Here is a 26,493-nt window from a genome sequence, read left to right as displayed (position 1 = left end):
TATATTGCTCCCTCCTACGTATATCTCGCGAAGAGACCATGAGAATAAAATGAGAGAGATTAGAGCCCACACAGAGGCATACCGACAATCCTTCTTTCCACGAACAATACGAGACTGGAATAGAAGGGAGAACCGATAGAGGTACTCAAGGTACCCTCCGCCACACACCGTCAGGTGGCTTGCGGAGTATGGATGTAGATGTAGATGTAGATGTAGATACAATAATGAGCTCCGCACTTACATTTTCGGAAATTTCTTCCTCATACTAAGACCTATGTTTGATACTACGAGGGTTGGAACTTAAATAGTGGCAACTATTTATTCACAACCGATAGAAAACAGTTACATGTTTGCACCTGTTATTGTCGTTCAAAGTAGTCACCAGCGTTTTGAAGAACCCGTTGCCAGCGATGTGGAAGGCGTAGTACACCGTTAGCAGAGCCTGTTCTGTTGATGTTGCGAAAGGAGCGGTCTACTGCCTGTCGAATCTATGGTACAGTTCTGAAGCGAATGCCAGGAAATGGTTCCTTCATCTTGGGAATCAAATCAAAGTCACAAGGACTTAAGTCCGGGGAGTATGGTGGTCGGTACAGTAATCATTTGCATATCATACCATCTTCTTCCTGTCGGTTAAATTTCGCGTCTGCAGCGCGTCATCTTCGTGGTGCAGCAATTTTAATGGCCAGTAGTGTATGTTACACGTGACCATCTGACCAGACAAGTCTCCGAACCCCACGTTCTGTGACGAGCCGCGGACGTCGATCCATTTAGCGCTTGCGGTTGTTTTACTGTCATTTTACCTCTTTCCGTACATGCTCACGACAGTAGCACGTGGGCATTCGAGCGGCTTCGCCGTTTCCGAGATGCTCGTTCCCCAGGCTCTGACAAGGGAACATCCCCATCGCAACCCCCTCAGATTTAGTTATAAGTTGGCACAGTGGATAGGCCTTGAAAAACTGAACACAGATCGATCGAGAAAACAGGAAGAAGTTGTATGGAACTATGAAAAAATAAGCAAAATATACAAACTGGGTCTTCCATGCGTAAGATAGCCAATATCAAGGGCAATGTGAGGCGAGGAGCTCCGCGGTCCCGTGGTTAGCGTGATCAGCTGCGGAACGAGAAGTCCTACGTTCAAATCTTCCCTCGACCGAAGATTTTAACTTTTTATTTTCAGTTTATGTGAAAAACTCTTATGTGTTCATCACTTTTTTTTGAGTGATTATCACATACACAAGAAAACCTAAATCGGGCAAGGTAGAAGAAACTTTTCACCCATTCGCCAAGTGTACTAGTTAGGTGGGTCGACAACATATTCCTGTCATGTGACGCACATGCTGTCACCAGTGTCGTATACAAAATATCAGACGTGTTTTCGTGTGGAGGAATCGGTTGACCTATGAACTTGCGATCAAATGTTTTCGGTTCCCATTGGAGAGGCACCTCCTTTCGTCAACTAATCACACGGTTTTGCGGTGCGGTCGCAAAACACAGACACCAAACTTATTACAGTGAACAGAGACGTATATGAACGATCATAACTTTGCGAAAATAAAGAAAGCAAAATTATCAGTGGAGGGCAGATTTGAACCAGGGACTTCTCGTTCCGTAGCTGTTCACGCTAATCACAGGACCACGGCGCTCCTCGCCTCACATTGCCCTAAATTTTGCTTATCTTACGCATGGACGACCCAGTTTGTAGATTTTGCTTATTTTTTCATAGTTCCACACAACTTCTTCTTGTTTTCTCGATTGATTTGTGTTCACTTTTTCAAGGCCAATCCATTATGCCAACTTATAACTAAATCTGAGGGGGGTGCGATGGGGATGTTCCCTTGTGAGTAATAATAATCTGCGATTTGACAAAGTCGCTTACTTAGATAATTTTTCCCATTTACAGCGATATCTTCGCTAAGATATCCCCCATCCGTGTCCACTCCACTTACGTACTTTTGTTACCGCATCATGTGCCATGAACGCCACCAGGCGGCATCCATCGTCGCGGTGGCTGACCGGTGTTTGTAGGTGTAATAGATGAAAGTCAGACGTAACGTTTTGGATTATCTATTTCAGTATGTTAGACATTTTGGGCCATTACCAAGTACACTCCTGGAAATTGAAATAAGAACACCGTGAATTCATTGTCCCAGGAAGGGGAAACTTTATTGACACATTCCTGGGGTCAGATACATCACATGATCACACTGACAGAACCACAGGCACATAGACACAGGCAACAGAGCATGCACAATGTCGGCACTAGTACAGTGTATATCCACCTTTCGCAGCAATGCAGGCTGCTATTCTCCAATGGAGACGATCGTAGAGATGCTGGATGTAGTCCTGTGGAACGGCTTGCCATGTCATTTCCACCTGGCGCCTCAGTTGGACCAGCGTTCGTGCTGGACGTGCAGACCGCGTGAGACGACGCTTCATCCAGTCCCAAACATGCTCAATGGGGGACAGATCCGGAGATCTTGCTGGCCAGGGTAGTTGACTTACACCTTCTAGAGCACGTTGGGTGGCACGGGATACATGCGGACGTGCATTGTCCTGTTGGAACAGCAAGTTCCCTTGCCGGTCTAGGAATGGTAGAACGATGGGTTCGATGACGGTTTGGATGTACCGTGCACTATTCAGTGTCCCCTCGACGATCACCAGTGGTGTACGGCCAGTGTAGGAGATCGCTCCCCACGCCATGATGCCGGGTGTTGGCCCTGTGTGCCTCGGTCGTATGCAGTCCTGATTGTGGCGCTCACCTGCACGGCGCCAAACACGCATACGACCATCATTGGCACCAAGGCAGAAGCGACTCTCATCGCTGAAGACGACACGTCTCCATTCGTCCCTCCATTCACGCCTGCCGCGACACCACTGGAGGCGGGCTGCACGATGTTGGGGCGTGAGCGGAAGACGGCCTAACGGTGTGCGGGACCGTAGCCCAGCTTCATGGAGACGGTTGCGAATGGTCCTCGCCGATACCCCAGGAGCAACAGTGTCCCTAATTTGCTGGGAAGTGGCGGTGCGGTCCCCTACGGGACTGCGTAGGATCCTACGGTCTTGGAGTGCATCTGTGCGTCGCTGCGGTCCGGTCCCAGGTCTACGGGCACGTGCACCTTCCGCCGACCACTGGCGACAACATCGATGTACTGTGGAGACCTCACGCCCCACGTGTTGAGCAATTCGGCGGTACGTCCACCCGGCCTCCCGCATGCCCACTATACGCCCTCGCTCAAAGCCCGTCAACTGCACATACGGTTCACGTCCACGCTGTCGCGGCATGCTACCAGTGTTAAAGACTGCGATGGAGCTCCGTATGCCACGGCAAACTGGCTGACACTGACGGCGGCGGTGCACAAATGCTGCGCAGCTAGCGCCATTCGACGGCCAACACCGCGGTTCCTGGTGTGTCCGCTGTGCCGTGCGTGTGATCATTGCTTGTACAGCCCTCTCGCAGTGTCCGGAGCAAGTGTGGTGGGTCTGACACACCGGTGTCAATGTGTTCTTTTTCCATTTCCAGGAGTGTATATAGAAGAATATACGGCCTACAGTTGCAGGTAAACGATAAAGTTAACCTGCAACTGTAGGCTGTATATTCTAATATGAACAATATCAGCTGCTGTCGCAGCATAAAAATGTTAAAAACCATTACCAAGTCGTATGAATGGAGTGGGTTCAAAAGAAGAACTGGAAAGGTCGTCACACCTTTGTCAGTGTGAAGCAGGGACGGACAAAAATATGGAAATGAGTGCTTGAAAACAAATACGAGTGCTAGCCAAGACTGCCTGCTACACTGATGCACTTCAGCAAGAAGGGGAAGTGTGCAGACAGCCTCAACGCATTGCAAGTGACAACCGCGGTCGGACGAGTGTTCGGTGTAGTCGAGAGTGAGCTACTTCGGAGCTAGGTGGATTTGAACGCGAGCAAAATGTTGCTCCTTGTATCGTGGATGCTTCTGTAACCAAGGTACCTGTGGTGTCACCGCCAGACACCACACTTGCTAGGTGGTAGCCTTTAAATCGGCCGCGGTCCGTTAGTATACGTCGGACCCGCGTGTCGCCACTATCAGTGATTGCAGACCGAGCGCCGCCACACGGCAGGTCTAGAGACACTTCCTAGCACTCGCCCCAGTTGTACAGCCGACTTTGCTAGCGATTGGTTCACTGACAAAATACGCTCTCATTTGCCGATACGATAGTTAGCATAGCCTTCAGCTACGTCATTTGCTACTACCTAGCAAGGCGCCATTACCAGTTACTATTGATGCTGTAAAACATGTACCGTCAAGAGCGATGTTCACCATTTATGGACTAAAGTTAAGTATTCCACAACTACGTCCTTTTTTGCTAGTCTAATTTCCTTGACCTGTTCCAGACCTCACGCCAGCCGGCGTGAGCTAAAACGCGTGCCTTTCGGCTTCCTCTCAAAAACGGGTTGGCTCTCTTGCCAATCCACAACAGTACCCAAGAAGTTTGAAGCTGTAAGAGACGCCATGTACACTACGTGCCATTTAAACTGCTACACCACGAAGATGACGTGCTACAGACGCGAAATTTAACCGACAGGAAGAAGATGCTGTGATATGGAAATGATTACATTTTCAGAGCATTTGCACAAGGTTGGCGTCGGTGGTGACACCTACAGCATCCTGACATGAGGAAAGTTTCCAACCGATTTCCCATACACAAATAGCAGTTGACCGACGTTGCCTAATGAAACGTTGTTGTGATGCCTCGTGTAAGGAAGAGAAATGCGTACCATCACGTTTCCGACTTTGATAAAGGTCGCATTGTAGCCTATCGCGATCGCCGTTTATCGTATCGCGACATTGCTGCTCGCGTTGGTCGAGATCTGATGACTGTTAGCAGAATATGGAATCGGTGGGTTCAGGAGGGTTATACGGAACGCCGTGCAGGATCCCAACGGCCTCGTATCACTAGCAGTCGAGATGACAGGCATCTTATCCGCATGGCTGTAACGGATCGTGCAGCCACGTCTCGGTCCCTGAGTCAGCAGATGGGGACGTCTGCAAGACAACAACCATCTGCACGAACAGTTCGACGAACTTTGCAGCAGCACGGACTATCAGCTCGGAGACCGTGGCTGCGGTTACCCTTGACGCTGCATCACAGACAGGAGCGATTGCGATGGTGTACTCAGCTACGAACCTAGGTGCACGAATGGTAAAACGTTTTTTCGGATGAATCCAGGTTCTATTTACAGCATCATGATGGTCGCATCCGTGTTTGGCGACATCGCGGTGAATGCACATTGGAAGCGTGTATTCGTCGTCGCCATACTGGCGTTATCACCCGGCGTGGTGGTATGGGGTGCCATTGGTTACACGTCTCGGTCACCTCTTGTCCGCATTGACGGCACTTTGAACAGTGGACGTTACATTTCAGATTTGTTAAGACCCGTGGCTCTACCCTTCATTCAATCCCTGCGAAACCCTACATTTCAGCAGGTTAATGCACGGCCGCATGTGACAGGTCCTGTGTGGGCCTTTCTCGATACAGAAAATGTTCGATTGCTGCCCTGGCCAGCACATTCTCCAGATCTCTCACGAATTGAAAACGTCTTGTCAATGGTGGGCGAGAAACTTGCTCGTCACAATACGCGAGTCACTACTCTTGATGAGCTGTGGTATCGTGTTGAAGCTGCATGGGTAGCTGTACCTGTACACGCCATCCAAGCTCTGTTTGACTCAATGCCGAGGCGTATGAAGGCCGTTATTACGGCCAGAGGTGGTTGTTCTGGGTACTGATTTCTCAGGATCTATGCACCCAAATTGCGTGAAAATGTAATCACATGTCAGTTCTAGTATAATATATTTGTCCAATGTATACCCGTTTATCATCTGCATTTCTTCTTGGTGTAGCAATTTTAATGGCCAGTAGTGCTGAAGGTTTATACCGTGTACGGGAAAAACGGATGAACTTCATCCTCTGCGTCACAGTGTGGATGTAATTGTGGCTGAATGATCGTGACAGACGGCTGTTGAAGAGGACTGTAAGGAAAAATAAGAGGATCGCAGCCTGCAGAAATTAGTGTCGCACTCGCGAACGCTGTGAGCACCAAAATAACACGAAGGGAGCTCCAGAAACAGGGAAAACGCAGGGCGAGCCGGAATTCCCCACTCATAAGTGATGCAAATAGTCGTAACAGGAAAACGTGCTGCCGAAGCTGTACAACCCTGGACTACGGTGTAATGGAAGAACGTCATTTGGTCTGACGTGTCTTGTGTCACACTGTTTCCAGCTTCTAGCAGAGTTTACGTCACAAGGGGTTTAGATGGTGACTTGGGAAGTCATATTGTGATATTCTATGGGCCTCACGGTTACTTTGCATGGTCGCATTAGTGCCAACCATTATGGGAGCATTTTGGTTGATCTGGTCATCCCACGGTACAATATTTGTTCCCCAATGCCGACGTATCATCCGGGACTAGTTTTGTGAGTGCGGGGCAGAATTTTCGCATGTACCTTGGCCATCACAGTCAACAGATCTCGGTATTATTGAGCCTCTGTGGTTTACTCTGGAGAGAAGGGTGCGTGTACACTATCCATCTGCATCGTCTATACTTCCCACTATTTTGCACGAAGAATCTTACAGCATTTCCCCGAAAACCATTAAGGACCTGTATTTATTTAGTCCTAGGCGACTGGGAGCTGTTTTGAACGCCAACAGTTTCGCTACACCGTATTAGACATGCTAATGTGTCGTGTTTTTTGTGTTTCCGTATTTTTCTCCACTCCCTGTATTTTGTTGGCTTAAAACTTCCGTTACCAAGTTGTATTAATGGAATGGACTGAGAAGGAAGGTTTGAAGAAGAACTGCCAACCTCGTCACGGTTTTCAGTATGTTTAATGCATCTGACACACTGTCTCACTGCAGATTGTTAACAGAGATCCGAGCGTACGGAATAGGTTCTCAAGCACATGAGTGACAAAAAGCAATAGGAGCCAGCTCATTGTCATGGACGGCGAGAGTTCAAGAGAAACAAGGGTATCGTCAGGAGACTCGCAGGGAAGTGCGATTGGACCGCTCTTGTTCGCTATACTGGGTGGTCCATTGATCGTGACCGGGCCAAATATCTCACGAAATAAGCGTCAAACGAAAAAACTACAAAGAACGAAACTTGTCTAGCTTCAATGGGGAAACCAGATGGAGCTATGGTTGGCCCGCTAGATGGTGCTGCCATAGGTCAAACGGATATCAACTGCCTTTTTTTTTTTAAATAGGAACCCTCATTTTTTATTACATGTTCGTGAAGTACGTAAAGAAATATGAGCGTTTTAGTTGGACCAGTTTTTTCGCTTTGTTATAGATGGCGCTGATATAGTCACAAACGTATGAGTACGTGGCATAACGTAACATTCCGCCAGTGCGGACGGTGTTTGCTTCGTGATACATTACGCGTGTTAAAATGGACCGTTTACCAATTGTGGAAAATGTCGATATCGTGTTGTTGTATGGCTATTGTGATCAAAATGCCCAACGGGCGTGTGCTATGTATGCTGCTCGGTATCCTGGACATCATCCAAGTGTCCAGACCGTTCGCTGGATAGTTACGTTATTTAAGGAAACAGGAAGTGTTCAGCCACATGTGAAACGCCAACCACGACCTGCAAGAAATGATGATGCCAAAGTAGGTGTTTTAGCTGCTGTCGCGGCTAATCCGCACATCAGTAGCAGACAAATTGCGCGAGAATCGGGAATCTAAAAAAAGTCGATGTTCAGAATGCTACATCAAAATCGATTGCACCCGTACCATATTTCTATGCACCAGGAATTGCATGGCGACGACTTTGAACGTCGTGTATCGTTCTGCCACTGGGCACAAGAGAAATTACGGGACGATGACAGATTTTTCTGCACGAGTTCTATTTAGCGACGAAGCGTCATTCACCAACAGCGGTAACGTAAACCGGCATAATATGCGCTATTGGGCAAAGGGAAATCTACGATGGCTGCGACAAGTGGAACATCAGCGACCTGGAGGAAGGATAATTGGCCCCCATTTTATCAATGGCAATCTAAATGGTGCAATGTATGCTGATTTCCTACGTAATGTTCTACCGATGTCACTACAAGATGTTTCACTGCGTGACATAATGGCGATGTGCTTCCAACATGATGGATATCCTGCACATAGCTCTCGTCCGGTTGAAGCGGTATTGAATAGAATATTTCATGACAGGTGGATTGGTCATCGAAGCACTATACCATGGCCCGCACGTTCACCGGATATGACGTGCTCGGATTTCTTTCTGTGGGGAAAGTTGAAGGATATTTGCTATCGTGATACACCGACAACGTCTGACAACATGCGTCAGCGCATTGTCGATGCATGTGCGAACATTACGGAAGGCGAACTACTCGCTGTTGAGCGGAATGTCGTTATACGTATTGCCAAATGCATTGAGGTTGACGGACGTCATTTTCAGCATTTATTGCATTAATATGGTATTTACAGGTAATCACGCTGTAACAGCATGCGTTCTCAGAAATGATAGTTCACAAAGGTACATGTATCACATTGGAACAACCGAAATAAAATGTTCAGACCTACCTACGTTCTGTATTTTAATTTAAAAACCTACCTGTTACCAACTGTACGTCTAAAATTGTGAGCCATTTGTTTGTGACTATTACAGCGCCATCTGTGACAAAGCGAAAAAAGTGGTCCAACTAATATATTCATATTTATTTACGTACTACACGAATATCTAATAAAAATGGGGCTTCCTAATTTTAAAAAAAAACGCAGTTGATATCCGTTTGACCTATGGCAGCGTCATCTAGCGGTCCAACCATGGCGCCATCTTGTATCCCCCTTCAAGCTAGACAAGTTTCATTCTTTGTAGTTTTTTCGTTTGACGCTTATTTCGTGAGATATTTGGCCCGGTCACGATCAATGGACCACCATATATAGACGTGAATCACCTAAAGCTTGCACCGCAATTACAAGGCTACACGGAATAATGGGAATGTTTGAAATGACTAACTGCAGCCATTGGCAGTTGGCAGCACTGCGGGACCGTGACAGCGAGTAAATAGTCCGCAATTTCAGTAATCGTGGACCAGTGAAACGGACAACAGCGTTATAAAAACAATGGTAGTTTAGCAGCGGTGCAGAGGGCGTTTCGAAGTTTTTATGATTTAGGACGTCATGTTGGCGTTCCGTCGAAACACGCGATAAAATGTTGGATTAATAACTTTGCGGATACTGGATCTGTCCTCAAGCAGAAACCAGCAAGATAGCCAAGAAGTGTGCGCTCTACAGCAAACACGATGTTGTACGCGAGTATGTCTTACGGATACCACGGCGTTCAATTCGTAATGAAGCAGCAGTGGTTGGAATGACCCGGGAGAGTGTTCGCAGAACTCTTCATCTTGATTTAAAATTTCATCCGTACAACCTACAGATGGTGCAACAATTGAAGGACAACGATTAGCGCCCGCATCTCGTGGTCGTGCGGTAGCGTTCTCGCTTCCCACGCCCGGGTTCGATTCCCGGCGGGGTCAGGGATTTTCTCTGCCTCGTGATGGCTGGGTGTTGTGTGATGTCCTTAGGTTAGTTAGGTTTAAGTAGTTCTAAGTTCTAGGGGACTGATGACCTAAGATGTTAAGTCCCATAGTGCTCAGAGCCATTTGAACAACGATTAGCGGTTACCATTAGGATTATATCAACAAATGATAACAAAAATAAACAATGACGATGAATTTCTAAACAAGTTGTGGCTGTCAGATGATGCATATTTTCATCTCACAGGTTATGTGAATAAACGAAACTGCCGCTACTGGGCAAACACAAATCCTAATGACGTTCATAAGCGCCCTTTACACGCTATTAAAGTGACAGTATGTTGTGGTGTTTCATCACATGGGATTATCGGACCATATTTTTTTTCGAAACTGAACAGAGAAACACAATAACTGTCAATGCCGATCGTTGCATGGAGATGTTACGAACTTTCGTTACACCAGCATTGAACAACTTGCCAAACGTTCAAGAAGCTTGGTTTCAATAGCACGGAGCGACGTGACACACTGCACGGCAGTCAATGGCGTATGTGCGAGAATTGTTTGGCATCCGTGTGATCTCACGATTCGGTAATATTCCCTGGCCCCCTAGATCACCAGATTTATCCGTTTGTGATTTTTTTCTTGTGGGGCTGCCTCAAGAGCAAAGTCTGCACGACTCGACCAAGAACCCTGGATGAGTTGAAAGAGAGAACTCGTGGTGTAATTCGCAGTATCCCAGCTGAGGTGTTGTGGCGGTCAATGAGGAATCTCAACAGCACGTATGTATTCGTACTGGAGGAAGCAATCTAAAGGACGTAATTTTTAAAAAAATAATGATTGCCATCAATGTTTCGTAAATAGCTGAGTTGTAAGGTTTCAATTACTATGAATGCAGTTTCTTTCCTTCATCATCTCTAGTTTCACTGGATTGTGGAAACGTTCCCGTCTGTATGTGTTACCCTGTATTACGGAAATCGAAAGTGCTATTGATGTACGGTTTTCACGGTATGAATTGGAAGTCTGGGGCTCCTAGTGTTAGCCAATCAACAGATTCTAATAGTAGTTATAAATTGTATTTCTTAGGCAAACGTACGCTTTTTAAGTGGAACAAGTCATTGTTGTTGTGGTCTTCAGTCCAGAGACTGGTTTCATGCAACTCTCCATGCTACTCTATCCCATGCAAACCTTTCCATCTCCCAGTACCTACTGCAGCCTACATCCTTTGAATGTGCTTACTGTATTCGTCTCTTGGTCTCCCTCTACGATTTTTTCTCTCCACGCTGCCCTCCAATATTAAATTAGTGATCCATTGATACCTCAGAATATGTCCTACCAAACGATCCCTTCTTCTAGTCAAGTTGTGCCACAAATTTCTCTTCTCCCCAATTCCATTCAATATCTCCTCATTAGTTATGTGATCTACCCATCTAATCTTCAGCATTCTTCTGTAGCACCACATTTCGAAAGCTTCTATTCCCTTCTTGTCTACACTGTTTGCCACTATTGTCATTAAAAACTAAAAGTGAGGTAACTTAGAATGTCAGTGGTGTTTGCTGCAGGATTCTAGTGCGAGTCGGTATTTTGAAAAGTTCCCACACCGACACTTGAACAATACCTGTGGTAGCAGACACTAAAGAACACCACATGTGCAAACACTAGTTATATGGGCTCTTACCAGTAACGAGACAACTGACCATCACAGGTTGTGTTCAAAATGACCACCGGCAGCGGCAGCATACGAGCTAGCGTTTCAGTGGAGATGTCCGAGCAGGCTGGATTAATCCATCGTTGCATATGATCGCGTGTAGTTGATATGCCGTTGCAGACAGTGTCTTTCAGCTTTCCCCACAGAAAAAAATACTACAGCCGTCAAATCCGGGGAACGGGCCGGCCAAGGCACAGGTCCAGTGCATCCAATCCAACGATTTGGAAACAGTTCGTGAAGACATGCTGGACAGCCATCATGTTGGCACCACTGGTCCCTCCTAGTCTGCAGGGGAACGTCTTCTACGAGGGTTGTTTTTTAAGTAAGGGCCGTTTTTATTTTTAAAAAAAGATACAAATACTTTTGTAAAAAAAAACTTTTATTTTCTGATTCTACACACTTTTACGTATTTTTCTGCATAGTTGCCTTGTTTATTTAAGCACTTGTCATACCGCACAACTAAGTTTTTAATTCCCTCTTCAAATAATTCGGCCGCCTGCTCCGACAGCCAAGAGTTCACGGCCGCTTTCACTTCATCGTCGTCATTGAAGCGCTGCCCGCCAAGATGGTGTTTCAGGTACCGGAAAAGGTGAAAATCGCTAGGAGCAAGGTCGGGGCTATATGGTGCATGGTCCAAAACGTCCCAGCCAAAAGAATCAATCAAATCCCGAGTCTTTTGAGAGGTGTGAGGCCTAGCGTTATCGTGCAGGAGCAAAACTCATTTTGTCAGCATGCCGCGCCTTTTGTTTTGAATTGCTCTGCGGAGCTTCTTTAGAGTTGCACAGTAGGCATCTGAGTTGATTGTCGTTCCTCGTGGCATAAAGTCCACTAGCAAAACACCGCGCCGGTCCCAGAACACAGTTGCCATAATCTTGCACTTTGACAGCGTCTGTTTGGCTTTGACCTTGACGGATGAGGTTGTGTGTCGCCATCCCATCGATTGTCGCTTGCTTTCGGGAGTGATATGGGATACGCATGTTTCATCTCCAGTGACAATTTGACTCAACATGTCATCCCCTTCTTCCTCGTAACGAATCAAAAAGTCCAATGAAGTGGCAAATCTCTTCCCTTTGTGGTCCTCTGTGAGGAGTCTGGGTACCCACCGAGAACACAGTTTCTTAAAGTTTAGGTTTTCGGACACAATTTTGTACAAAACCGATCTTGAAACTTGTGGAAATTCCAAAGAAAGAGTGGAAATTGTGAATCTTCTGTCTTCCTCCTGCAGCCACCAAATCATCAGTGATCACAGAGGGCCGGCCTGAGCGTTCTTCGTCATGGACGTTTTGACGGCCATTTTTAAACACTCTAACCAATTGTCGCACTTTACCTTCACTCACTGCATTCAAGCCATAAACTTCTGTTAACTGACGATGAATTTCTGCAGCTGATAGGCTTCTGGCGGTCAAAAAACGTATCACTGACCGTATCTCACACGCGGCGGGAGATTCAATAATCGTAAACATTATAAAGTAGCACAGCGATGCGTACACGTCAGCTACAGAGCTGCAACTTGTATCAGTGTGAACGGGAAGGATGCCGGCAAGTGGCGCGGTGGCTTGTTGCGGCGTCCGCGCGAACTACGGCACTATACGCGCGAACGGCCCTTACTTAAAAAACAACCCTCGTAACACCCGTGGAAGACTATTTATTAGGAGGCTGCAAGACTCGTGCTTGTTCAGTGTTCCTTTTGACATCACACGTTTACGCTCCACGGACGCTGACGTTATACCTGACGAAGGCAACAAGGTTGGTCAACAGACTAACAGTGCATGTTTCCATTTGCCTGGCCATGATTGGTTCAAAGGGTTCAAATGGCTCTGAACACTATGCGACTTAACATCTAAGGTCATCAGTCCCCTAGAACTTAGAACTACTTAAACCTAACTAAACTAAGGACATCACGCACATCCATGCCCGAGGCAGAATTCGAACCTGCGACCGTAGCAGCAGCGCGGTTCCGGACTGAAGCGCCTAGAACCGCTCGGCCACAGCGGCCGGTAAATGTGTATAACCAAACTATATCTCTGACACACGGATCGATAATATAACGATACTGTACAAATGTAGCAAAACAAAAGTAGGCTTAAATCCTATTTGAAAAATACCATTTATGATCTTCTTCCGTAACTAAAAAATTATATTACAACGAAATATTACACATTTACACAGGATGGTTCAGCTGCTCCTACCGCCGGTTTTTATGCAACCTGCAAAGTTTTCAGGTACCGTGCGCAATATTTTCATATTCTCTCGTTCGGCACGAACAAATTATTAGTCCTACAGAAAAAATGAACAAGATCTTCTTGTAGGAAATGTAATGTAGTTGACTTTTGTGATTGGAAACGTTTTCGCTAGAGACCCTAGTTTTCGAATTATTCCAGAAAAACGTACAAAAGTGAACTTCACATGCGTCTTTCTTGAATAATTTGAGAACTGTGGCCTCCAGCAAAAACATATTCCTGCACAAAATTTAACAACATTAAATTTTCCGCCAGAAGGTCCCGCTGGATTTTCTGTAGCACTAATAGTTAGCACACAGCGAGTGAGAGAATAAGAAAGTCTTTGGTGTGGTATTTGAAGGTGTTGCAGACTGCACAAAATCCAGAGATTAGGGGCAGCTGACTCGCCCTATTATAACAGCTTTATTATATTTAGATAGTGCTTGAAAATCAGCGATGCTCGAAACCGGTAGTAATAAATAGAAAGACAATAGAAGATGAATAGAAAAAGCAGCTCTAGTGGACTTAACATTACAGTGCATTTAAAACTTATCAATTATTTTCACTAAAGCTATGAAGGTGGCTTTGCAAGTCATTCTAAAAGTAAAGAACATTTGTTTTCCTAACATTTTAATTCAGCAGAATCAAAGAAAATTTGTTTTACACAATGACTTTATAACTCAGCCATTTTTCTATGTAGTCACAGTTCACCTTTAAAAATTTGTAGCAGCGCTCCACAAGCTTTCCCATGCATTCTTCAGACTCAATTGCCACTAACGTGTTGAACCAGACACTACGATCTGCATTCAGTTAGTTTTCGTTTTCGTAATGCTTCCCGCCCAAAAAATTTCTTCAGTCAGTCAGGGCCAAGTTCCGGCATACGGTGCATTCTAGAGAAGTTAAACTGCCGAAGGAAATCGTTCGTCAACGCAGCAAAATGCGGGCGACCGTTGACGTGAAGAGACAAAATTATGCCGTTGGACAGCCACCCAGTCCGGTTGTTTTGTTGGGCGCGCCACAGTCGGTGGAAGCATTTATTTATGGTGTCTCCTCTACGCATAAAGTCCATCCCAAAGCACTGTGACCACAATCTTTTTTGGTGCTCCGAATTTGTTTGGCTTGTATTTTTACTTTTGATGGAGATTGTGAATGGTCCCATTCACTGATTGATGCTTTGCTTGTGGGGTTTCATGCGAAACCCACGTTTGGTCACCAGTAACAATGTGGTTCAAAAAGTCCTCGCGTAAGAAAAGTCAGTGCAGCTCCCATTCGTTGTTTTTTGTGTTCACGTGGCATACACTTTTCCATAGCCGAAACCATCATCAGCAGCTTCATGAAAGACTGATAGCGACATTTCAGGAAAGCATAAACTCTATCAATAGTGGAAAAAAGTAACTGTAGGCTTCCGAGGGCATTGTAACAGTCGATGAAATTATTCTGGGTATGTGACAGCACTGTGAATGTGTAAAATTCTCCGACGGGTGTTTTGTCAGTTTGCAAAAACACCGTGAGCATATCGATTTGCAATAGTGGCCGAAACGTTGAAGAATCCATTGCACCCAAAATATCCAGAAAACGTCTGTCCAGTTGAACTTTGTCTCTTAAGTCGCTGACTTCATTCGTCGGTTACAACAGAAGGTATCCTCGATCGCTCTTGATCGCGAACATTCTTTCGTCCGCCATTAAACATGGCGCACCAGCTTTTCAATGAAGTTTCATTCATCACATTTCCATAGCCACTGTTTATCTGTTAGTAAATTTCGACTGGACGGCCTGTTTTGCATTCAGAAAACGTACTGCCACACACTTGGCGGAATGTTTCATTCCGTCGCACATTTTTCAATTCCACAAACAGACAGTAGACGGTCGACCGTTTCTGGACGCTGTTAGCGAGGGAGAGTTGTGCGTCTCATCAAATCAAAATATTCTTTACACTCGTAGACTATAGTCTATTGTCCTATTCCACTACGATGAACGTGTTATTGTAGTTTGGAATGGTAGGCGAAATGTCGTACGAGTATTCCGAAGGGAAGCTGTGATTTCAAAGACAGTTATAGATAGTTCAATACCATTCAAATTTTCACAATCCTAGCAAAGAAAACTTCTATTTTGTAATTTCAGTTTGCTTTTATACGAGTGCCGTTGTCCGGCCAACAATGTGAACTTCGCCGGCACAGCGAAAGAATCCGCGATCTTTTTCAGATTTCAAAATTTAAAAAAATATATATTTTTTATTGTTGTTACTGCCCTGCGTCTTGGCGTTGAGTGTTCTCACATTTTATTAAGAGGTGCGCTCGGAAATTCCAAGCCTCTGGTATTTCCAAACTTTGACACTATATTCCTTATTTCTCCACAACTAATAAAAAGTAAACGTGCAAAATACCTGTTTTGGTATATCTTATTTGAATCTCCGTCACTAGTTAGAGAGTAAATACTTGCTTTTTGTGGCTGCAGTTGAATCTGTCCAGAGAACTAGGATCTGGTTCAATACATACAGGGACTGCTCAAGCTGACGTCTTACAGGTGTCGATAGTTCTCTTGAAATAAAACTGAAATTCAGTTTAAACCTTGATTTTGTTCGACAGTTGTTCATTCCACAATATTCGGACATACCAACGCCGTTTACTGTCACAGACTTAACGATAACAGCAGAATTAAACAAGTACATTGACTGTGGCTGTCGACGTATAGAAAAACTGTCTTCGAAAACCAGCTCAGACAGTCAAAACTGTCGTTAAATCCTCTGAAGAGCTGCTAAGTGACAGTTGCCCCGATCAGCCATTGCAAATCTATAAATAGCTCGAGCGGAGGAAAATTATCCAGATATATCGCATAGCATGGGGATAAACCCATCACTATTTCCGCTAGGAGGGAATTTTCGTTTCAATTGTTGTTTCAACTGTAACACAGCTCCATGTTACGTTTTCACAGCGTAAATGGTAGACCCACAATCAGACCTTGAACTTAACAATGGAAGTACACTGCCATAATTATCTGTTGGGCATCTCCGCACACCGAAACATACCGTCGGTATACACATTGTAGACCAACGTGCATCAGTAGTACCTCATAAGATACAGAGCGTCTTCAACATTGGCTCCCAATAGTATAAGATTCCAAGCTGGGTGGAGAGTCACACACTAACAGTCACTAACACAGTTTTCAGTGTACAGAAGGGAAGTTTGTTACGCTCGCTATAACTCGCATTATGCAAGATGTCCCGAAAGAAAGGTTAGGTCTACATTCTTTACAACTGAATATCTCTTTGTTTTTTTTAATAAAAAAGGGAGAAATGAAAAGATTTTGGTGTACTACACATTAAGGTATTACTTGAGATGGTATACACTAAACACAAGTAAATAAATAATAATGACAATAAAAGATGAATTCTCCTGTCGGATTATCAAAAATTTGCAATATTTTTGCCCTTTGATATTGTAAACATAGACCAAATTCTACTGCAGGGAAATGTATTCTAGTGCTGATTAATTCACAAGAAATTCAGTGACCGACACACAGAAAGTAAGTAAGTCACTTACAATTCTTGACAATGACGTTAGAATATTCAAACGCTTGAAGGATAAAGATACGATATGAATATGAAAACATCGGACACGTTACAAAAAATTTTAGAATTTCCAACTGGGCCTCAGTATTTTATCACTTAGATAGGATGTTAACTGATTCTTCCGTCGCTTCTTATTAGAACAACATAGTAATTAAAAACGAAAGAACAAAATTGTGTATTTTCTACAGATTACGTATTTATAACGTGGACAGAAGGTTATCTACAAGATCAGGCATTATTTTCGGTCAGGAGAGAATGTAGTCCTGCGAAAAAAATGTGGAAGTCCACTAATATTATGATAAACAAAGAACACATTCTGTGGAAATGTACTGTCAGAGCATCAAAAGCTAGTAACATTTTTCGTCTTTTACATATTTCTTAACAAGTACCGAATTTCTCAGCAAATACGTATATTCCACTAAATAATAATTCACCAAGCATTTATGAAGTGAAAGACAGTATGTCAGCCGGCCTTGGTGGCCGAGCGGTTCTAGGCGCTTCAGTCTGGAACCGCACGACTGCTACGGTCGCAGGTTCGAATCCTGCCTCGGGGATGGATGTGTGTGTTGTCTTTAGGTTAGTTAGGTTTAGGTGGTTCCAAGTTCTAGGGGATGTTATGACCTCAGATGTTAAGTCCCAGAGTGCTCAGAGCCATTTGAACAGTATGTCAAATACAGTTCCTTACAAAGGTATTGGAATTTTCAAATGTTCGAAGAAAACATGTCTCCTGGTTTGCTGGTGGGCATACAAAAGCTTGGGGGAAGCTTGCAGATTTTTTAGCCTCCCTCCTTTGGTGCCAATTTTTGACCACAGAGGCAGGAGGTTTTCCGCAAAGTGATAAACCGTTTTCGGTGATGTAAGACTGTAGTCCTTGAGAAACACCGTGAGCATCCAGTTAATATTATTTTAATAAAGAGCTCACTTAGTTGAAAAATACAGTGATTCTAATATACGGTAGAATAGGTACCATCTGATTACACTTTCTAGTGATTCGTGGGACCTTCATGCAGCTGTGTAACAAGCAGCCAATAGTACTCATCTATACTATTTTTGCAAAGGAACACTAAAACTTTCTCCAAGGAAATCTGCACTGCTGTTCAATTATTTATCTGACATGCATTTATTGAAATATAGTGGGTCGAATATAATTTTTTGACAAAGGTACTAGAATTTTCGAGAGCTTGAGGATAATGGGCTCCTGATGAAGGTACTGATTGGGAACACTAAACCTCGAGAGATATTTGCAAGCATTTTTAAGCCTTCTAAAATGTGAATGCCTATTGAATGTACCCTCTGATGTGCGCTTTATTGCCATTCACAGAACAAATATGCGGTTGGAGAACTGAGCCAAAATAGCTCATCAAAACTCACAACAGTTTTAGCCTAAGGTATTTTTACAAACAGACAGAAAATTTGCCTCTAAAGAAATGGGTTCCACTGCCCAGTAATTTACCAGACTTTCATTAACTGAAATACAGTGAGTCGAATATTATTCTTTGACAATGGAATCTGGAATTTTCGAAAGCTTGAGGATAACTGACTCTTGATAAAGATACTGGGGGAAACACAAAAACCTACGGAACATCTGCAATATTTTTAAGCCTCCTAAAATGTGGGTGTCTATCAAACATACCCTCTGACATGCACTTCATAGCTATCCACTGAACACACATGCAGTTGTAGGACTGAACCAAAATAAAAGTTCTTGAAAAACTCACAATGATATTTTTATAAACGACCACTGAATTCTACTCCAATAACTCAACAGATATTCATATACTCAGATACAGTGAGTGAAATAAAATTATATGCAATTGCAGGCTTTCTCGGCGTATTTCTGCTATGAAATCTTCACGGTTTATCAGCCGAGTGGCGTCGTCTTGTAGTCGCTACGTTTGAATGGATTGCGTAACCAGCATCCTCAAGCGAAGATGCTGGGTACGCAAACCATTGAAACGTTGCGACTAGAAGACGACGCCACTCGGCTGATACACCGTGAAGATTTCATAGCTGAAATAGAATTGTCTAAAAAAGGTAATGGAAGTTTTGAAGGCTTGATGATAATTGGCTGGTAAAGGTAGGCAACACGAAAGTTTGGGATATGTTTGCATCCTTTTTAAGCCTTCTAAAATGTGGATGTCTATTGAACATACCCTCTGACGTGCACTTAACAGCCACACACAGAAATCGTATGATTTTGTAGAAATTAACTGAAGAAAAACTTACCAGAAAGTCACAACAGTCTTAGTCAATGACATTTGTGTAAATGAACGCTGAATTCTATTCCAATGAAATATGTTTCACTGCCTAGTAATTCACCAAATGTTCTTAAGCTCAGATATGGTGAGTGAAACATCATTATCTGAAAAAGATAATGTTATTTTCGAAACCTTGAAGATAACAGGTTTTTGATAAAGGTAGGCAACACGAAACCTTGGGGTATATTTGCAGCATTTTTAAGCCCTCTAAAACGTAGATGTCTATTGAACATACCCTCTGACGTGCACTTTACAGCCACTCACAGAAATCGTATGATTTTGTGGAAATTAACTGCAGAAAAACTTACCAGAAAGTCACAACAGTCTTAGTCAATGACATTTGTGTAAATGAACGCTAAATTCTATTCCAATGAAATATGTTTCACAGTCAAGTAATGCACCAAAAGTTGATACTCGGATATGATGGGTGAAACATCATTATCTGAAAAATTTAATGTTATTTTCGAAAGCTTGAAGAGAACCGGTTTTTGATAAAGGTGGGCAACACGAAAGCTTGGGGTATATTTGCAGCATTTTTAAGCCCTCCAAAACGTAGTTGTCTATTGAACATACCCTCTGACGTGCACTTTACAGCCATTCACAGAAAACATGAGTTGTTGTAGAACTGAAATCTCATCAGAAAATTAAAACAGTTTTAGTCAATGATATTTGTATAAATGAACACTGAATTCTATTCCAAAGAAATTTGTTCCAGTGTCCAACAATTTACCAGACATTCATTATTTGAAATATAGAGTGTCAGATAAAATACTCTGCCAAAGGTTCTGGAATTTTCGAAAGCTTAAGGATAATTGGGCTCCTGATAAAGGTGGGCAACCCGAAAGCTTGAGCGGTGTTGGCAGCATTTTTAAGCCTTGTGAAGTGTAGATGTGACGTGGCGGCAGTTGCAATGTGAACTGACGACTTTCCCAGCCCTCGCAGCGGGGGTGGCGCGTCGCTGTCGGTTCGCTCCCCCCTGGACACGCTGAGCATCGCAGAGCACCTCCGCGGCGTCGAGAAGATGGTCCGCATGCTGCAGCTGCAGGAGTACGACCGCATGTACACGCCGCGCAACAGGCCCAGGTACGTAGCCCGAGAGAACAGCCGGCATACAGCCTCTGCTCCACAGCTGGACACTCGCCGACATCTGGCGACACCTAGCGTTCACACGATATTAGTAAACACTCTGTAGCTCTGTGGCTGTAGGCAGTGACAATGGTAACTGCCAGTTGTACATTTATACTGCTACCGCATACGCTAGTACAGTAAGAAAAGAAATTTTGTTACCTACATAGTTTACCACCCACACATGGTTGTGGTGCTAGCTAGCCATTGGTTTCATGTTGTTTGTTTGGTCGCGGTGCGTGGCAGTGGGTGAGTGTGACAAGCAAAAATCCAAGAAATATGTAGCAATAAATACTCTTAGGAAAAGCTATATACACTATTGGCCATTAAAATTGTTACACCACGAAGATAACGTGCTACAGACGCGAAATTTAACCGACAGGAAGAAGATGCTCTGATATGCAAATGATTGGTTTTTCAGAGCATTCACACGAGGCTGGCGCCGGTAGCGACACCTACGACCTGCTGACATGAGGAAAGTTTCCAACCGATTTCTCATACACAAACAGTAGTTGACCGGCGTTGCCTGGTGAAACGTTGTTGTGATGCGTCTTGTAAGGCGGAGAAGTGCGTACCATCACATTTCCGACTTTGATAAAGGTCGGTTTGTAGCCTATCGCGATTGCGGTTTATGGTATCGCGACATTGCTGCTCGCGTTGGTCGAGATCCAATGACTGTTAGCAGAATATGGAATCGGTGGGTTAGGGGGAGGGGGGGTAATACGGAACGCCTGGTTGGATCCCAACGGCCTCGTATCAGTAGCAGTCGAGATGACAGGCATCTTATCCGCATGGCTGTAACGGATCGTGCAGCCACGTCTCGATCCCTGAGTCAACAGATGGGGACGTTTGCAAGACAACAACATCTGCACGAACAGTTCGACGACGTTTGCAGCAGCATGGACTATCAGCTCGGAGACCGTGGCTGCGGTTACCCTTGACGCTGCATCACAGACAGGAGCGCCTGCGATGGTGTACTCAATGACGAACCTGGGTGCACGAATGGCAAAGCATCATTTTTTCGGATGAATCCAGGATCTGTCGACAGCATCACGATGGTCGCATCCGTGTTTGGCGACATAGCAGTGAACGCACATTGGAAGAGTGTATTCGTCATCGCCATACTGGCGTATCACCCAGCGTAATGGTACGGGGTGCAATTGGTTACACGTCTCGGTCACCTCTTGTTCGCATTGACGGCACTTTGAGCAGTGGACGTTACATTTCAGATGTGTTACGACCAGTGGCTCTACCCTTCATTCGATCCCTGCGAAACACTACATTTCAGCAGGAGAATGCACGACCGCATGTTGCACGTCCTGTACGGGCCTTTCTGGATACAGAAAATGTTCGACTGCTGCCCTGGCCAGCACATTCTCGAGGTCTCTCACCAATTGAAAACGTCTGGTCAATGGTGGCCGAGCAACCGACTCGTCACAATACGCCAGTCACTGCTCTTGATGAACTGTGGTATCGTGTTGAAGCTGCATGGGCAGCTGTACCTGTACACGCCATCCAAGCTCTGTTTGACTCAATGCCCAGGCGTACCAAGGCCGTGATTACGGCCAGAGGTGGTTGTTCTGGGTACTGATTTCTCAGGATCTATGCACCGAAATTGCGTGAAAATGTAATCACATGTCAGTTCTAATATAATATATTTGTCCAATGAATACCCGTTATCATCTGTATTTCTTCTTGGCTTAGCAATTTTAATGGCCAATAGTGTACTTGTGATTAGCATACAAGGTGATACATTAAAGTGTCTACAGTCAACTCCAGTACCCAGCATCAGGTTTAAATAGGAATATGTAGATTTGTGCATGCCTTATCTGAACATGAGACTGAAAATGCTCGAACGATAGTTAATGTCAGTAGAGAGGAGTTTCATAATGTATGACAGATTGTCATGAGAGATGCCACAACCGCATATTTTTAAAAATATTTATTGTAACAGTATCAGTTCCATATTGTCACAAATTATAAATAATTCTGTTCACTTAATGATGATCTTAAGACCTATAAATCTGTAACTATACACAGAACACTTGTATGTGTATGTATTGACAGACTTTTCTCCATGATCGTCCACTGCCACCCACTCGTGGTTCTTGTGGTACGTAGCCCTTGGTCTCATGTTGTTAACAACGGAGTTCGGCCGAGGTGTGTGGCAGTGAGTACGTGTGACGTGCAAAAACCAGCAAAATATGTAACAATAAATACTCTTAGGAAAATCTACATGCTCTGTGACTTACGAACTTTGCCATTCACTCTATTCATTCGTCCGACATAGTACTGTGCTTATGCAGATTCGTCATTCAGACTATAATAACAACTTGTAACATCAAATAGGTCAGTTTTTAATCTCTCAGCCCATTTTCGTCAACCCCCCTATACTTATATGCAATTAAAAGTAAATACCTCATGAGACAAAGTAAGTTCCATTTCTTTCCACCTTCATTTGAATACTGTTATTTTAAGGCAATATTACTAAACTAGCATTGGCCCCATTGTGCTACCTGCGGTTAAATATGGTTGCGTAACGTTATGTTAATGCCAGTATAGATGAAACACGGCGATGATTGTATAAGCAAATGTATTCACTGGTACAGTAAAGTTCAAAAGTAGTAGAGAATATAGCTTTTTCTGAAAGAACTAAGTCTTCCACATCACGCTTTATACTGAGATATCTGCCAACCACAATCACCCTCTTTCAACCTCCTCAGTGTGGATGAAACGCGTTGAAGACTCTTATCACCATTACATTGCACCGTGAAAGAAACAATAAACACACTGTCACACACACTGTAAAGTTTGTAAGTGATATATATTTTAGCTTTACCTAGGAGTATTTATTGCTCCATATTTTGTGTACTTTTGCCCACCACACTCACCCCCTGCCATCCACCACGACCAAACTGGGTCAGTAACAGGATAACTGCAGTCATAATATTCCCAATGAGACATACATCTGTATGTGTTTTGTGTCTAGAATAGTACTCACGCCTTCTCTCATGCCATATATTCTAACCTGGGGAACACTAGGCTTCTCAGCTAGTAAATTATTATTATTAACGGTATGACAATTACAGATCACTTTCACAATTATTTTCTTGTGCCTTTGTCTCGAATCTGCGCAGTTGCAGAATGATAAGGAACGAATTTGGCATGGTCAATTTGAGGAGTGAACCAATACCCTTCCTGACTCTACCACATTAACACCCTCCCCCCTCTCCCCCTCCCCCCCAGGAACCACAATATGTGTACCCTAACTGCCTTTGTGTAGTTTTGTTCACGTCGAAATGAGCGAAAGTTTCTTGTAAATGTTTGTTAATCACTTAAATTTAAATTGGTTACCAGCCCAGTATTCACCTGGTGGGATGTGGGAAACCACCTAAAAACCATATCCAGGCTGGACAGCATGTAGACTCGCAGGCAGACTCGATCTTACTTCCTTATCCCAGGAGCGGCGCTTTAACATGCATGTCTAACCAGGTTGATAAAATGTATAAATAAAATTATTAATTGTATGGCAATTACACATCATATATGCAATGTCTGTTCTCCACACATGTCAATAAGATCAGATATATTTTGACCCCACTGCCATTATGAATCAATACACAATGGAATTTATGGCATTTGCTCCTAGTGAGTATTGAATTAAATTAGTGGAAAAATTTAAAAATTAGAGCCAGACTGGATTCGAACCCAGTTCTCCTGCTTACTGGGCAGATGCACTGACCACTACTCCATCTGGACACCGTGATCATCACAGCTACATGGACTATCGTAGAATGCCTAGGGGCACTACATCGGTAGTGTGTGGATAAGTTGAGAATTTGCATCTGATGCGATGTGTGCTAGGGTAGTCCGACCAGCTGCGATGACCACTGAGTACAGATAGCTAGTAAGCAGGAGACCTGGGTTCGAATCCAACTCCAGCTCAAATTTTAAACTTTCCCTGCCAATTTCAATCAATGTCCACCAGCAACTAATGTCAAAAATTCCTTTGTGTCTTAATTACACATCACTCTGGAAACACAAATAAAACAGGTACATCATTTACAAATTTATACTCGTATTTATATAGTTCATCACAAATGTTGTGGTGTCCAAGAAGGCTGAGGTGTTTCAGGGTACGTATTTGAGGGCACTCTTCAATATGTCTGTATGTCTGGCAGTCTGTCTTGGGAAGCCACAGCTGTACTTTGCTGAGGTAGTCTCTGGTGATTTGTGTGTTAGGTCACACATCTCCTGCGGTTAGTCCAGATCATGTTGACCATACTCTATGTCCTCTGGGGTACATCGAGCTAAAATGGTTTGTTGTTGGTTGAAAAAAGCTGTGGAGCTGATGTGGAGTGTTGTTATACCATGCATCCAAACTTCGTTGAGACTGAAACTGTGATCCACCAGGTTGATAGATGTTCTGTGTGGAAGATGTCTATCACAAAGTCTGTTAATTTTGACAGCAGATATGTCGTCATGGTTTGGCAGCTGCTGATCGTTGAAGATTTTCGTATATTCCCTGAGAACATTATTCTTTCTTCTCATGTTAGTTGTTGGAATGCAGCTCACGGCAGGTAGCCAGATTGAGTGGAGTCATCTGTTTCACTAACAATCAGCTTTGTTCGATTTAGTTATGTGTCTAGCAGCTTCGTTTGGCTGCTGTCGTAGAAAATGACTGCAAAATTTTGCCACTGAGTAGACAAGGCTGATTCTTGGCCTCAGTTTGGTTGCAGTCCATATTAGATGGTTTTCAAATAATGTGCCAAGTGTAACTCCAAGACACTCTAGATATTTGTTATGGGCCAGACAATCATCCTAGAAAAATATGCCCAGTTTGTAGTTTGTTAGGATATTACTCAGAAGTGAATTCACTTTTGTTGGGCGTCAGTTGCAATCCCTATTTATGAAAATAATGAAACATTACACTTACGTTCTTTATTAATATATCCTCAGTGACCACAATTTGTTTATACTTTGTTGCTATCACCTAGTCAGCAGCACAACCAAACTTCCTGTACTGAGTGGATGGCATCTACAATAATTATACCAGTGGAGCTAGAACTGACCCTTGAGTTAGTCCATTGTCAAGGGTTTTCTGGTATTGCCTATGACTACCTGAAATGGTCTGTCAGTCACCATTCAACTGTAACAATTATAAATCGTCAATATTTATCTAATTTAGTACATAACATAGATTGAAAACAATTAAACTTGTAAATTCTTAAAATTATACCTGACTATCGAACCTGGATATGTTTTGAAATTGCTAAATGTGTATGAGAACTGGACATATGTACCACTATAGGGTGTTTCTGGGAACTGTCGCAAGGACGAAAATTTGGGCTCCTCATTGTGGCTTCAGCACTTTAAATGTATGGAACTCGAAATTACAATAAATCATGTAGAATATGAATGAAAAAGACTCATTTGTTTTCGTTTTTGTTTTTCACTGATTTTAACGTTTTTAATTTTTTTGTGCATAATACAAGTTAAATTTTTGAAAGCTGTGTGGTAAGCAAATAAACTGGTTTTCGGAACCACCAAAACAACAAAACAAAAAAACACTCTGATCTAAATCAAATATATCATAAATGAATATGTGACCATGAGCCTTTTTCACTGTTATCGCAAACAGATCATTGATTGGGAACTGAAATCACTTAAAATGAACGGATAAATTGGATGGATTCATTAAGTGGGTACGGTCACTCCAGCTGCTCAACATGTGAGGTAGTTGCTCCAATAACATTTCTTCTTATGGTTTTAATCTGCAAACGGGTATCTTTACAAAGTTTCAGAGGTCGGAGATAGAGCAGTAGTGTTACCCGAACGCCAACTTCAAGCCTGAAACTGTGTGATGGAAAAGCACTTCGGTTAAGTGAATTTAAAAACTGTTGTGGCTATTGAACTACATCTTCAGTTGTCACTACTGTATCAACTGTCTGGTATTCATTGGGTTCTCCTGTTACTTGTTTTCAAAATTATCTTACTTATTTCTTATGCAGGAATGTTTTTGGGCATGACTGCTCTTTTGCAAAACCAACGGTATGGATTCTGTCAAAGATCGTGTACATTGGGATA

At 43.5% G+C, this 26,493-nt stretch overlaps 1 protein-coding gene across 1 annotated transcript in view; it reads left to right on the top strand.

Moving 5' to 3' along the window:
• LOC126109574 (neuropeptide F-like) overlaps positions 1–26,493 on the top strand; it is a 726,145-nt gene that overhangs the window by 663,463 nt on the left and 36,189 nt on the right. The window contains exon 3 of the mRNA XM_049914605.1: positions 20,215–20,364. Coding sequence (XP_049770562.1) covers positions 20,215–20,364 — 150 coding nt within the window. The remainder of the gene's footprint in view (positions 1–20,214; positions 20,365–26,493) is intronic.

Source organism: Schistocerca cancellata, chromosome 12 (genome assembly GCF_023864275.1).
Source record: "Schistocerca cancellata isolate TAMUIC-IGC-003103 chromosome 12, iqSchCanc2.1, whole genome shotgun sequence".
NCBI lineage: Eukaryota > Metazoa > Arthropoda > Insecta > Orthoptera > Acrididae > Schistocerca > Schistocerca cancellata.
The sequence above is the reverse complement of the archived record's forward strand: the minus strand, read 5'-3'. Positions and strand labels throughout refer to the sequence as shown.